The following is a 15,213-nucleotide window of genomic DNA, read 5'->3' as shown; positions in this document are numbered from 1 at the left end:
AGAAGAAAATCAGAGGGAAAGAAGAGAAGAAAATCAGGGAAAGAAGGAGAAGAAGAGGGAAAGAAGGAGAAAGAAGGAGAAAGAAGATAAGAAAATCAGAGGAGCCACTGCTGGCTGCTGCGTGAGATGAGAGACAAGAGGGAAAGGGTGAGAGATATTTTGGGATTTTAGGGTTAGGTTACTAATGAGTGGGGTGGGGCGGGTCGGATTGGGTCGGGTACCCGGATTTTAAAAAATCAACCCGTAATTCGACCCGATCTGTGCGAGTAACCCAAAAAACCAACCCGAATCCGTGTTTTCCTTTAGAAAAAATGGGAGGGGCGGGGCGGGTTGGGCGGGTATTTGCCCACCCCTAGAAAAGAGTGGCGGATTTTGTTGGGAGAAGCTTTGGGGAAGAATTTGAGTGACTGGGCAGCGGGGCCTACACATCATCTTTCTCTGGGTGCCCCCAAAAATCAGAAACAATGGCGAACTCACCTCCACCATCGTCACCTCCCTCGGCCTCCAATTCGGAGAACTCAGCCACCAGCCCCACCCCCTCTCACTCTCAAAAGCCTCAGGTCTTCTCTCTCTCTCTCTCTCTCTCTGTGTGTTAATTTCTAGAGTATGTTTGTGTTCTGCGTAATGATCGTTTCGAGGGTTTCCTCAATTTGTAAGGTTGAAGAAGCAGCGAATAATGGTGCAACCCTTACTGTGGACGACAACAAGCCTGACTTGCCCGAGCACTTGGAGTTAGTTTCTTCCTTTTTTTTTTTTTTTTTTTTAATTTATTTCTTTCCATATTTTGCATGCATGTCTATGCAAATCTTTTTATGATTAATCCTTACTCCAATACATTCTTCCTTGTTCTTTGTTTGTGTGTAATGCATGGTCGATTTTTCCCCCAATGAGAAGAGCACTTTTAGTAAGCGAAATGAGGACTTACCCTTCTGTGCAATGTCGTTTCGCTTAAATATCTATTTTGGCTATTGAGAAAATCAATAGAAATTTAGGGAAAATTTTAAAAGTTTAAAAGATTCAACCAGGAGGCGGTTAGTTTCACTGAATAGGAGTGTATTCAATCTTTTAAGGGTTCAAAATAGTGGATATTTTGATGTTCAGAGAGTTAATTTCTCTGCTTTTACATTGTTCTGAGCGACCAAATGGATTACAAAGGAAGATAACAAAACAAGTTAAGTAACAGATACTAAGATGATTCAGTCAAAGAAACTGCCTTAATTCTTAAATTCCCTTTTAATGGACAGTTCCGCAACTCAAATGGGAGTTTTCCTGTTCTGGATTTCTTACAGGTTGAAGATGAAAATCTTACTAATCTAACAATGGTGCGTGTTTGCAAACTTAATGGTGAAAAAACAGCATTTTGTATGTGCCAACATAACTAGAAGGGTGTGTGCAAAAGATGCCAGCAATTGCGAGAAAAAAACACAAAATTGGAGTTGTTCATAAGTTTTAAGAGCTTTTTTGATGATGTTATGTAAGACTGGTAATGTGTGGGTAAAAATAGTTATGAAATGTGACAACAGGTAGACGTCACCTTTAGTGAGCAATGTTTCAAAAGCCATGGTTGTAAGCCTTTTAAAATCTATGTAATATGTATGGTGATACAAGTCTGGTCTCTGACATGTATATGAGCTATCTATTTCGGTTGCTGCAACGAACTGCAACAGAAGTCTAAGTACCCAAGAAAGTGTCAACCAAATATATATCAAAATAGAAACAAATGCCAAAACTGCAAATGGTTTACTAAAAGTTGAGCTGTGTCCCCCATCTCGCTAGATGAAAAGAAAGGGAAACTTTCATTGGTGATTTAGATGATAAAACTGTTGGAGGTTTAGAATCTTATGAGACTCAATTCACTTTGTGCTTGATTGGATTCCCCCCACCGCGCTGCCCAATTATTTTCTTTGTCCTTGTTAAAGAAGGTTTAGGTTTTAATAACTTTGTTATCTTTTGAGCTATGCTTTGGATTGGTTTAAAAGCAATTATATCTTTCCTTCTTCTTTTTTCTGATTCCGCTTCTATTTAAGGTGCTGCAAAATCGTGTCTAATTGGAATTTAACCATCAGCATTATTTGGAAGCAATAATATTGTCTACAAGGGATTTCCTTTAATTAAGTTGGTAAGTGATGCATGCGATTGTATGTTGCTAAGCTAGGCACATAGAAATGGGTTCCAAATAAAGAAATGAATGCTATTTTGCTTTGAAGTTTAATTCATTTGCAGAAAATAAGGCAGCAATCACAATTACTCTCTATTAATACTTCTTGTATGATGTTTTAAATATTTGTTTGTTGTATATTAATGTTTGGAGAAACTTCACTTAAAACTATTGAACTATCACGCATTTTGAGAAGACCCTCTCAAATTTAAAAAAACTCTCAATTTTATCTTCTGAACTTTCAATTTGATGCAATGTACCCCCCTCCGTTAGAATTTAAACATTAAAAGTGATAAAATGACTTTTATACCCTTGACTTTTTTATAAAATTACAAATTTACCCTTAATTTCAAATTAAAAATAAATAAATAAATGAAAATTGAAGGGTAATTTGGTTTTTTTAATCATTTCCTTTAGGGGTTAACAACTGAATTTGACGGAGGGCGGTCAATTGAATCAAATTGAAAATTTAGGAGGTTAAATTGAGAGTTTTTGAAATTTGGAGTCTTCTCAAAATGCGTGGTAGTTCAGGGGTTTAAAGTGAAGTTTTTTCATAATGTTTTCTTATGTGACCATTGTTTGACTGTATACATCTAGACATCTCCTGTGTGCCAAGGGCGCCTTATACTTTTAATGATATTTTGATTACTTAGCAAGAAAAAGAAAAGAAAACAAAGACGAAACAGAAATATATTAATGTTCCACTAAACTTGAGTTTGAAAGTTATTCTGTAACACCCCCTAATATAATCATAATGAATATGGTTTCATTATTTTCTCCATATGCATGTGTGGGCATAACTTAGGGGTAAGAAATTGTTTCAAAACTGTTTTTCTCTCTTGTATGCACACACATGCTTGTGCACAGGCACCCCACTAAAGATGAGGCAGTCACCAAGTAATTTGGTGTATGGCTTCTTCTTGTCTATAATAGCAGAGGGACGGTAATTTTGTAGGTAACCCAAGTATGGCTTTAAGCTTAGGCATCTAGACTGTGATGCTTGGATTTCATTCTTGTGCTGGTAACTAGGTTCATACTTTAGATACTGTACATAAGTTTTGTATTTTAAGATTGGAACTTTTAATACCTAAAACTTTTCAATACCTTAGTGCTAGATGCTAGTCTCAAGCATATCTATAGCACGGATAACAACTGTTTGTTTTTTTATCTAGCATTATACTTAAACATCTTTGGGCTTCGTGTGAGTTCATTGTATGTTTATTTTGGATAAATATATTATAAGTTTCTGAGTCAACCCGTTAAAACTAAAAAAATCCCTAGGTTTTTGTTCTTTTCTTTTTTTTTTTTTCTTTTTTTTTTTGTTCGATTTTTTACTCACTGTGTTAATCGAAATGCCAATAAAATCTCTACCATTAGATTTTATAATGCCCGTTAGTCCCACTCAAAACACACAATTTTGTCACGTCAACATAATAATTTTTTATTAATTTAATTTTTTTTTTTTTTTTAAAAAAAAAAAGTTGAAGGGGTAGCCAACTGTGGGGCTGCCATCCCCCAACCCCTATGGGGTCGCTGCAAGCCACCCTAAGGGTAGTTTGCCCACCCGAGCTAGGGGTTGCTCGCAGCCACCCCTTAGGTGGTTTGGGGTGACCACCCCAAACCACTTGCCACTACTGGCCACCCGTTCAACTTTTTTTCTTTAAAAAAAAATTTAAAATTTTTTATTTAATTTTTAAATTAAATTAATAAAAAATTATTATGTTGAGGTGGCAAAACGATGCATTTTGATTGAGACTAACGGGCGTTACAAAAATCTAACGGTAGGAATTTTGTTGGCATTTTGATTAACCCATGGAGTAAAAATTCGAAAAAATTCGGGAAAAAGAAAAAAGTTTTGGCGAGTTGACTCAGGGACTTATATTATATTTACCCTTTTATTTTCTTTCTTTTTATGAAAAAAAAAAAAAAAAAAAAAAAAAAAATTCTCCTTTAAAGATAGCACTTATACCTATTTATATTTTACTTAAACTATCTTATACCTATTTATATTTGTGATTGCTAAGCTCACAATTCTGGTGAAGTTTAATTTAGGGAAAAGTTCAAATTTTCCTCTCAAGTTATCACTTAATTGACGATATTTCTTCCAAACTTTCAATTGAGATAATATCTCCCTCAAATTGCAAAAAATTGTCAATATATCCCCATTGATGAAAATACCCTTAATAAAATAATAAGAAAATAAAAATAAAAACAAAAACAAAAACTAATTTTTTAAAAAATAAAAACCTAGGTGTGGAAATTTAAAAAATAAAATAAAATAAAATAAATCATTTTTTCTTTAACAAAAAAAAAATGGTTTTGTTTTTATTTTTATTTTATTTTTTTCAATTTATTAGAGTATTTTTGTCTTATTGAAAAAACATCAGGGTTATTTTTGTCATTTTTTTGGCCTTTAGGGGACATTGTCACAATTGAAAGTTTGGGAGGGACATTATCGATTGGGTTGTGGCTTAAGGAGGGTATGTGGACTTTTCCTTTTAATTTATATAATTTGAACTCCCTGTCCCACAATAGATGTCTTTTTATTTGGTTGCAAAACATATCCATTTTACTTTCATGTCCAATATTAAGGAGCCAATACACTAAGTTGCATACTTTTCCATTTTGTCCCTTATTTTAAAAATAAATTCTATTTTTTTTTATACCTTTGAAATGGTAATTACCAAAAGGAAATACTAAAAGGTGAGTTGTCAATGCATTTCTTGATTTCACCAAAAAAAGTATCAGAGGCTACCAAAAAAAGTATCAGTGAAATTTATTTTGGGACAAAGAGATCTATATCAGAGGCTAGATTGCATATCAAGTTCTTCATTTTTGTCAGGTATCTTGACAGTGCAGACTACATTGAGAAGTTCAAGAAATATGAAGCTGACTACACTTGCCGGTTGATGGCAAAATACTTCTCTAAGAAGAATCTATATGGAGGTAAGCAATAACTGCTATAATTTATGTGTTGCTTTGAACATTTTAAAAAAACTATTCTATTTTTGCTTTGATATTTCTTTGTGCTCTGTGTAGTAGTCTTGTACAACTTGGTTTTGGATTCTCATCTTTAATTGAGTGAAAATTTGGCAAGCGGTTTTGTGTATTCTGAGTTCTTTCCCAAATTTTTGTTAGAAAGAAGATTCTCTTGATTGATCAATTTCTTATATAACTTATAGGGGTGTAAACGACCTGAGTCTGAGCGAGCTTCTCTTGATCGGGCTTGGCTCATTTAAATTTTACTCGAGTTCAAGGTCGAGCCGAGCTCAAGGACGAGCTAAAAAATTGAACTCGAGCTCATAATAAGTCGAGCTGAGCTGGCTCTTATATTTAATTTTTTATTTTTAATTTAAACTTCAAGTACTCTTAAACGGCTCAAGAAGCCAGCTTACATATAAGCATTTGCTTAGTCTGGCTAGTCGAGTATGGAGTCTGAGTCAATACAGTAAGACACTTGGTTTCGAAGAGAGAGGATATGCATCCTTTTATAGATAAGAAAACTTGGGGATTAGTGTCTTCTTAGCAATGTGAGATAAGTTAATAGGTTGTATTCATTGCAGTGAGACAATGCCCCTTACAAAAAATATTTTTTCAACGTCTCTCTCTCAATCTCACTCACTAGTCGGCGCATCTTCCTCACTCTTACTCACCAGACAGCACTGATCCAAAGTGTTTGGGTCTGTTTGATTTTTCAATAGTTTCTGCCTTTTTCAATCTCACTCAATAGTTTCTTCTTGATTCTTCTTCCTTTCGTTTGCGTCTGCTCTCTCTCTCTCTTTGATCACAACTAAGTGGAGAAAGCTTGTTTTTATTTGGGTGAAAAAGACGAGCAACAGAGAATCACAGATGGAAAGATAGGGAGAGAGAGAGAGAGAGAGAATAATGTTAAAAAAAAAAATTTATATATAAAATAAGTTATATAGTATATTTGTTATTATTGACTAATGTTGTTAGTAAATAAAAAAATATACGAGTTGAGCCTAATAAGTTTGTCAAGCCTTATACGAGCGCGCTCACGAGCCTAACCGAGTCAATCCGAGTTTGTTTCAGTTAATTTTTGAGCCATGATTTGTGTTCACGAAGTGCCTCATTTAATAATCGAGTTGAGCACAAGTCGAGGTTATACGAGCCGATCCCGAGTTCGCATGCGTGCGGCTTCGCTCGCGAACATCCCTAAACGTATATATACATGTCAATTATGTAATTTTCAATTACTGTTATTGGCTTTAAATACACTGTAGTGGCAATGCTTTGAGGTAGTTGAAGGTATAGAGGGTTAGGTGCAACACCCCCTCGATAATTATTGATTATTATAATCATCTTGAGGCATCTGGATATTAAACTAGTAGGGAAATGGCTATAATTAAATTTTTTTTTCCTTCTGTCACTCTGACATCATGTAGATAATATTCACTAGAGCACTACATAACATATCACATATGTTCATAGCTACATAATAGTCACTGTATTGGCTATAATTAAATATCATAAGCCATCTAATAGCTACATTGGTCATGTTTACCTATATCGATGTATAGCTAAGCCAAAACTATACAGTCAAAAATACCCTCAAAGCTCTCGTCTATCGATTACTTCGGTTGCTCGTCCCTTGCGTTGATTTTTATAAAAGAATGTATTACAAGTGGAAATGTGGGTCCACAACTTGGTAAGCAAACATCATTCATGAGAAGTATATGATGTGAGCCCTAGTTAAAACAAGAAGAATTTTTTTATAACTAATCGAAGTATCATTAAAAGTATAAGGCACCTTCAAGTACACAAGAAGTATATAAGAGAAAACACCTATTTAAAAAAAAAAAAAAAAAAAAAATCATGAAAACTCTAAATTCTTAAACCCTAAATTCTTGGCTTGTATATATGTAAGTCTTAAACCCTAAATTCGCAACTTTCAATCAATCGGAAGCCTACGATCCTCACCATGCTCTATTTATTTGCACCAAAATGTATCTTTATTTTTATTATTTTATTATTTAGTTCAAAGTTCTGTTTCCTTTTGGCATTTTCTTACTTGGGGTATTACATTAGGCATGTTAAACTGCACATAATCTGGAATCTACGAGGGAAAAGAATGAATTTCTCTAAAAAAATTTTATTCAAGACAGCTAATAATGTTTATTGAATCCAACTTATGCCTTTATATAGGCTACAACATAAAACCCTAAACCGATTAACATCAAATTATGAAATAACCCTTCAAAGGAAACAAAATATAGCAAATAAACGAAAAACGCCATTCAGTCTTAAGTTCATGTTCGAAGCGCATTTGAATGCCACTTCCAACTAGATAGTCTACCTGATCCACAGTTCGAATGGTGCTCCCTATGATCTTTACACAATGCATTGTGCCTGACTTCCTACATTGTAATTAGTCTGCAGTCTTAACTCCTCAATTGAATGCCTTTTTCCGAGCCTTCTTCCTCTTGAATTGCTCCATGTAATCTCGTGCAAATTCAGTGAAGGGTCATACATCAAATTAGTATCTCCCTCCCTCCCTCTCTCTTCTTGTGCAAATTCGGTGTGAAGGGTACATCAAATATGCATATCTCTCTGTCTCTACTTGATCCCAGACCTCGTAATGTTCTCTTGCTCCTTCTGGCACTCTTCCCTCTGCTTCCTCTTCTCCACTTTGCCCTATCTTGTGACCTACTTCAGCTCCGTCACTCTCTCTATACGCCCTCTTTATCTCCTTTTGCCTCCCTCTCTCCTCCAAGCGTGTGTTGTTTCAACTCACCTTTGTTGCTGATGCCCTTCGCTTCCACTTCCGCCCAAAGATCTTCCTGGCTATCACCTTGTTGTAGCTTGGGTTGTACAAGTTCTCCCCCTACGCAATGGGCCTAGAGCACCGTAACTGCCCCTACAACTGTTTGCAAAATGTGGTTCTTGGATAAGACCCAACTGATAACCCACAATCTGATGAGACACATGTTTGTGATTTCTTGTTTAAATAGAATGCGTAGAGGTATGTTAGATGAGAATTGAATTTGTGTACGTGTCATATTTGCAGGCGACATATTTGATGAGAAAATGACAATAGATGATGAGATGATAAAGTCAAGCAGGTAGAATGAAATTGAAGCATGTGATTTAGAAGTTGGAAGTGGGGTGAAGCTAATCTGTTGATTGATTGTGCATAGGTGGCCTTGTACTCGATCATATGCAGACCCAGTCTGCGGTTTCGAAGAGCAAAGCACCGCTGCTTATTCACATGAAGAGCAAAGCACCCCTGCTTATTCACAGGGGGTCTCAAACGGGAAGCTCCCGGTGAAGAAGAATAATGGCTGACGGATGTTTCCTTACTCTTTTTTCCTACCTCTCTCTCTCTCTCTCTCTCTCTCTCTCTCTATATATATATATATATATATGAAAGAAAACATGTTCAATACCAGATATACTTTACTTATTATGAAAATTTATTGTTAGACGTGGCAACCACAGTGGATTGTTAAGTAACATGTCAACAAGACTCATGTGGCATTAATTGATTGATTGATTTGACATAACATATCGTTAATTATTTGGATAGTAGATTGGCGGAAGGACTTGCAAGTCGTTTATCTGCTACTAAAGTAAGGTCATTACGCTTAGTGGCTCACCCTCTTTATCTCTCACTGGCCCATATAAACTCCAAGAATCCGACAATGTTTTGTTCAGGTAACCTAATATTGTAAATTACCAACTAAAATTAATTTAAACAAGATTGATTATAAGGTGAATAAGTAATTTTGGGAGGAAAAAGTAAAATCAGAGATCTCATTGTCAACCAATCTCCGTCCTTCATCTTTTTCTTTCGTCACATATATTTTATTTGTGTCCAGTAATTTTTTGTGACTGTCATGCCATTTTTGTGAGTAGTTTTTTTTTTTTTTTTTTTTTTTTTTTCAAAAAAACCAACTCACCACCAGCATTTATTGTGTTTGATACATGTGTATTTTTGTACTCTACACGCGAACACAAGTCACAATAAAACATCCTATTGTTTTTAACTATTGGAAATGATGTCCAAAACTTCAATTGGTTGGATGGTATTTTGATAAATATTATTTATTTTCTTTTTATTATTATTATAGAACAATGAAATTGGGAACTCTATTTAGACTATAACATATCAAACCTCAATGAACTATCTTGGTTCGGAGAAGTAGGTTGGTTTTGGGTTAATACAATGGGATATTTGCAAGGTTAAGTTATACACTAAACGGACCACGTGAGTCATCATTCGTTTATATATGCTGTCATGAAAAATGATGTACGTGCACAACAACTTATAGCATTTACACTAAATCTTGAGGAGATCGTGAACTTATGTGTGAAGTGTATGTTACTTAGATGTGTCAAAGAGTGAGACTTACTGTCGGTTGAAATTACCTCGATACGTTGAGTAATCACATATAGTATTGTGGGAACACTCACATCAAGAAGGAATTCAAATATTTTGTAAGATGATTCTATGAAGGGATAACATGCAATAAATATGTCATGAGGATTAATTGATTAAATAAATAAAAAAATACTTATTAGCATTCAGCCACAATTATTTAGTGAAATTAATTGTGATTAAATAGAGTTGAGTGACATGGTCAAGGTAGATATGGTCACAAGCCTATTGGAGCTAATAGTGTTTTTTTTCCTTGAGGTCACTCTTTGAGTTGATGTAAATTGACTAGTATTTATATTGAGCCTCCGTTATATATTTATTTACTTGGGTTATTTTATTTTAATAAAACATAGGTCAAAGAGATTTATTAATCCAAGTGGCTAATTGAAGAGAATTGGGCTTAAGGAATTAAATAGAGCTTGGGGCCTATAGTTTAATTCATGAAGGCTTAAGAATTGAAAGAGCCTTGGGCTCAGTGATTTAATTCTTAAGAGGCTTGGGCATGAGTACTGGGCTTAATAGAATTAATTCTAAAAGCCCAAGCTGAGTCAAATGAGCACTAGGCGTGAGGATAAAACCCATGCCCAAGCTAGGAAACATGTGGGAGTCTCCCATGGCCGTGTACTCCAACTGGCAAGGGAAGTAATTACTCTTGCCTTGGCCGACTTCTTCTTAAGACTATGACTAGTAATTCCAATTCCACATTGTTTATTCTCCTACTTTATTTTTTTTTTTAACATGTCCGCACAAGAAGGGAGAGAGAATATTCGAACTAGTGACCACCGCTTCATGAGGTGTAGTCTCCAGTTAATTAAACTATCTCTTGAAAACTTATTCTCATACTTTATAAATAGATGTGTTAGAGCACTCACAGTGATTTATCCAAATTTTTATATAAAAGGGCTAATCAAAACTTATTTATAACTACTTTCCAAGACCTACATACATCAGCTTATCTAAACTTCTTATCTATCTATTAAAATAATATTTCTTAAATATTTTTTATTCATTTTAATTAAACACCAATCTCTACCAAAAATACCAAATGAAACCCACATCTGCCACCAACAAAACACCAATTGAATTGCAGAAACAACCTATCCGTTGAAACCACGTAAACGTTCCTGCACTTGGTGGAGATTACTGTGAGGCAGACGACGGTTCAAGCTCTCACCAAGGTTGAGGAATGAGGAGTTAGGGAAGAACCTAGAACAAACCATCAAAAAATCTAGAACAGAGCATTAAAAAATCATGTAACCAAATCAAATCAAAGAACTAAAGTCCGAAATTTGACTGCTATTTATGGAGTAGCCATCCCATAAAAATAAAAACCCGCCAAACGGGGATCAGGATGAGGCTTGTACAGTGGTACTGAACCGGAACATGGTGGGGATGAGGATGGTGAACGGCGATCACGTCAGGCCTGAATCGCAACATGATGCTGAAAGGGTGGCGGCGGAGGAGGCGACGGGACAAGGAGGCAGGGTGGCTGAGCGGAAGGGAGAGAGAGAGAGAGAGAGAGAGAGAAGGTGCAGGAGTGGAAGAATTTAGGGTGTTTTTGATTAAAGGTTTTGGTTGGTTGTAGACTTGTAGTTTGATATTGCATTTAAAAAAAAAATAAGAATGTGTTTTTTTTTTTTTTTTTTTTTTTTTTTTTTTTAAATAAAAAGTGAAAAAGTAAGAATGTTTGGTATAGAAAAAAGAAAAAATTTTGTTTGGTAGTGATTTTTTTATTTAAATAATAATAAAAAGAAATTGATGTGATGTAAAAAAATAAAAGAATGTAGAAAAAGTTAAAAAATAAAATGAATAGGGTTGAAGAAAAAGTGAATAGTGTTGAAGACAAAACCTATTTATCAAACGAAGCCTTAGTGAGAAAAAAGATGCTCATGTTTTGGGAGAAGAGAGAGAAGGGAGAGAGAAATACTAAAATATTAAAATGGCTCTTTGCCGAATACTGTTTATAGATGTTCAAAATATCTATTTTGCATTTCTTTTTAGCTAATCTAATGTGAAATTTTTTTATAAATTTAATTAGCCATTTTAGATAAAAGTGTCATTTACTCCACCTCTTCCTCCATTGTGAGTGCTAAGTAAAAAACAACTTCTCTCCCCCATAAAATTTTCTCTTGGACGTGTATTTTTAATTAATCATTTTAGATAAAAGTATCATTTATTTATTTTCCATTGTGAGTGCTAAGTAAAGAACAACTTCTCTCCCCCATAAAAATTCTCTCTTGACCATATATTTTTAATTAGTCCTTTTAGATAAAAATGTCATTTACTCCTCATCCATTATGAGTGCTAAGTAAAGAACAACTTCTCTCCCCCATAAAAATTCTCTCCTGGCCGTGTATTTTTAATTAATCATTTTAGATAAAAGTGTCTTTTACTCCTCCTCCATCATCGTAAGTGCTAAGCAAAGAACAACTTCTCTCCCCCATAAAAATGATCTCTTGGCCGTGTATTGGACGGTGTTGTAGCTTGCCGGGCCAAAACTTTATTCGCTAGGGGCCAAACAGCCAATAGTAGTAAAAAAGACCTTTATAAAAAATATAAAAAAAATCCTAACGAGTTTGCTATAGCCTACAAACTACCTCAAATTTTTAGGATTGCTGGTTGCAAAAAGTCTTGCATATTATCTGTTGAAGTAGTTTCCGGAACGATGAACTCGAGGGAATCCAAGTCTCCAAGCTACACTTTTCATTGCTCATACCTTCTGTCAGACCTGTAAAACTAGAGCACGCCTTAAGAGGATGCGCCTAATGTTGGCCGGCGGTTCCTCCTCTGATGCTTAAGTCAGTGTGTATGTAAATTTAATTTCTGTCTTAGTGGTCGTTCTTGTACCTTTGGAGTGAGGCCTTTTATAGTTGATCATGTGGAGGTAGTTATGATGGCCGGGTGGAGGATCCGGGATGTGGGTGTAACAGCCGGTAGAGTTAATATTCATTTCTCCTCTCTTTATGATTGGTAAGAGGCCGTTACATATATTGACAGGATTCTGAGGATGGTATGTATCTGTCAGGAGTCTTTTAAGAGCAGGATCATAATCGTTCCGGTGATCTTGCTATGTGTGAGCTGTCCATATAGCCGAATTGTATCCTGATTATGATAGATGCATCTGGATGTTAAGTGTAGGAGATTCATTGTGACACAGTATTTGGTCTTTGGTCGTCCGAGAGTATAAGAGACGATGCCGTATCCATTGCTTTGCTTTGGGTTGCATTCAGTGAGCCCATTTGGATGTACAAGGCTTTCTTGGGTCATTGGGCCTTCGACCTGTGGGTTCAAGTGATGGGTTTATGTGTAATAGTTACCCCCCGAATTCCTTCTGCTTGAGTCTCTTTAGTTCAAGCGTGACTGCAGGCTCATGATGTCCCTGTATTAAATGCCCTACGCCTTGTCTGAGGTTTCCCATTCTATAAAGATTTCACCGTCGACTTTCATTGCTTAAGCCTTTTAGATCTTCATCCATTTTACCAGAGCTTAGTGCGTCTTGATTTTTCTAGTGATCACGTCTTCTCAAAAACTTACAGCACAGGTTGACGAGATCATCGATGAGCAATCACCAGAGATTCCTCTGACTCGCCGTTTAGGTAGCTCTTCCGCCATAGTGCATTCGGTTGGTGAAGCGTCTCCTTTGTCTCTGCACCTAGACTTCTCGCGTCAATAAAGATCCTATTTCTCGGTGGAGGATGAGAGGGTGCTCTGCCACAACTATGACATTCCCTTGTCGGTTTCTCTACATTTTCCAGATGGCTCCACCGGAATGATCGACAGTCCTGGGGATATATGTGTTCATGAACATATGTTCATGGCAGGGGTTCACCTACCCTTTTCTCCCATAATGAGAGAAATGTTATCTTTCTTGGGAGTGGCTCCTGTACAACTGATGCCAAACGGTTGGCATTATTTCATGGCTACGCTTCTGTTGTGGCCTTCTGTATTTCCGGGGAAGATCCTGTCGATCTCCGAATTTTTAAACATATATGGGCCTTATTTTTATCTTACTTCCGAGATAGTTACCTTCATGGTTCGCGGGAAGAACCAATTTATCGAGCTTGGGAAGACATACTCCAACAACAAGCATTGGGCGGAGCAGTTCTTTACATATCCGGAGTTTGGGAGGCGTTGACGTCTGAGGTTCTGCCTCTGCAACATTCTGTTCCCCAAGAATGTGGGGTTTCTCGAGAGAGCTGTAAGTGTTTTTGGTTCTTCCTCTCTTCTTCTTTGTCTTGCTTTACACCTCCTTATTTCCTTTTCTTTGGCAAAGAAGGAGTGCTCTGCGCTGAACCTGGAGCAGCAAGGCCAAGTTGATTACATCCTGGAGTATTCTCAACTTCCCTAGAATGCGAACCAGATTCTTTTTGGTAACATCGTTACTGATTCCGCTCTTCGTGAATGTCTGGGGTACCAGATTTCGGAGGACAAGGCTGATTGGGATCTTTAGGGGAATCCTAAGAGACCAAATCCAACTAGCGACAAAATGGTTCTGAAGTCGCCTGGTTGGCCCCCAAGCAAGAAGAGTAGAGCACACAAGAATGTCTCCTCCGCGGGCAAGCCTGTTGCCGCCACGGTGCCTGCTTCGAGAGATTCGAATTCGACTTCTAAGCCATCGCATCTCCATGTTCAGGGCCAAGTTTCGTCAATCCTGGTATCCACGGTGGACCCGTCGGTGTCCAAGAGAAAGGCTAATAAAGGCAAAGCACCCTTAGAGCCGCTTTTGAAGAAAGGGCGTGTGGACAAATCGAGGGATTTCCTGGACGTGTTGTCCTTTGTTCGGTCTCATTCTGTACTAATAACTTTCGGTCCTCCTTGTCGCTCGAATGGGGCTTTAGAGCCTATTTCTGTAGCAGAAGTTGCTCCTCTCCACGTAGTTCCCTTGGATGCGCGACCTTAGGAGCCAGGAGAGCTAGTGGCCACTCGACGTGAGACCCGAACTACACCTTTTCTCGAGGATAGGCCTGCGGACCCCTCGGCTGAACCATCAAACCAAGCTCCTGTATACCGAGGACAACCGCTTAGGGGGCATTCTGGGAGGAGTTCACCAATAATTAGGTCTTTGGCCTCGGGTTTGGTGGGAAACCCTTTGTCGGCCGTCACCAGGTTGCTTCCAGTGGATTATACCCGAGGAGAGGGTTGGCTTACTCCAGAGATGTTTGTTGACAAGTTGATCCATTATCATTATTCGGTAAGTTGTTTGCATTTCCTTTCTTGATTATCTTTGTTGTTTCTAATGTGATTTTCTTTCATGTAGTGCTCCGCTCTCATCGCGAGTTGGTACAAATAGTTTTAGGAAGGCCAGCGGGAGTATGCTGATGAGAGAGCCACTCTTCGAGATTTAGTTCAGAAGATGAGCAATCGGCAAGAGGCCTCTAGTTCTTAGGTTCCTAGTTCTGAGGTGGAGAGTCTTCGTCGTCTGCTAGCAGAGAAGGAGAACGAGCTCTTTGAGAGCAAGCTAAGGCTCAGTGAATCAAAGTTAGCCAATGCTCATCTTCAGATGCGTCTAGAAGTTGCCGACCAGAGGGGCTAGGAGTTGGTGGAACGTGTTATAGAGGCGGAGCCCAAAGCTGCCTGATTGGATGCAAAAAATGTGAAAATCGCGGAGGAGCTTTTTGAGATTCGGGTTTTTGAAAAGGGCTTTCAGAAACTTTTC

The 15,213-nt window shown here is 37.2% G+C and overlaps 1 protein-coding gene across 1 annotated transcript; it reads left to right on the top strand.

Moving 5' to 3' along the window:
• Nucleotides 1-332: 332 nt before the first annotated feature.
• On the top strand, nt 333-8,711 carry LOC132184692 (uncharacterized). Its single transcript, XM_059598418.2, has 5 exons — nt 333-560; nt 658-731; nt 5,001-5,104; nt 8,187-8,241; nt 8,317-8,711. Exons 1-5 carry the CDS (start codon nt 465-467, stop codon nt 8,462-8,464), a joined length of 477 nt encoding a protein of 158 aa, XP_059454401.1. The 5' UTR covers nt 333-464; the 3' UTR covers nt 8,465-8,711.
• Nucleotides 8,712-15,213: the final 6,502 nt, after the last annotated feature.

The sequence above is a fragment of the Corylus avellana genome, chromosome 7, assembly GCF_965113065.1.
Source record: "Corylus avellana chromosome 7, dhCorAvel1.hap1.2, whole genome shotgun sequence".
NCBI lineage: Eukaryota > Viridiplantae > Streptophyta > Magnoliopsida > Fagales > Betulaceae > Corylus > Corylus avellana.
Note: the sequence above shows the minus strand (reverse complement) of the source record. Positions and strands in the feature narration are given on the sequence as shown.

Coding starts and splice junctions, on each gene's coding strand:
- LOC132184692 (XM_059598418.2), top strand. CDS start 465: ATGGCGAACTCACCTCCACCATCGTCACCTCCCTCGGCCTCCAATTCG. Junction 561..657: donor CTCACTCTCAAAAGCCTCAG/GTCTTCTCTCTC, acceptor TCAATTTGTAAG/GTTGAAGAAGCAGCGAATAA. Junction 732..5,000: donor GACTTGCCCGAGCACTTGGA/GTTAGTTTCTTC, acceptor CATTTTTGTCAG/GTATCTTGACAGTGCAGACT.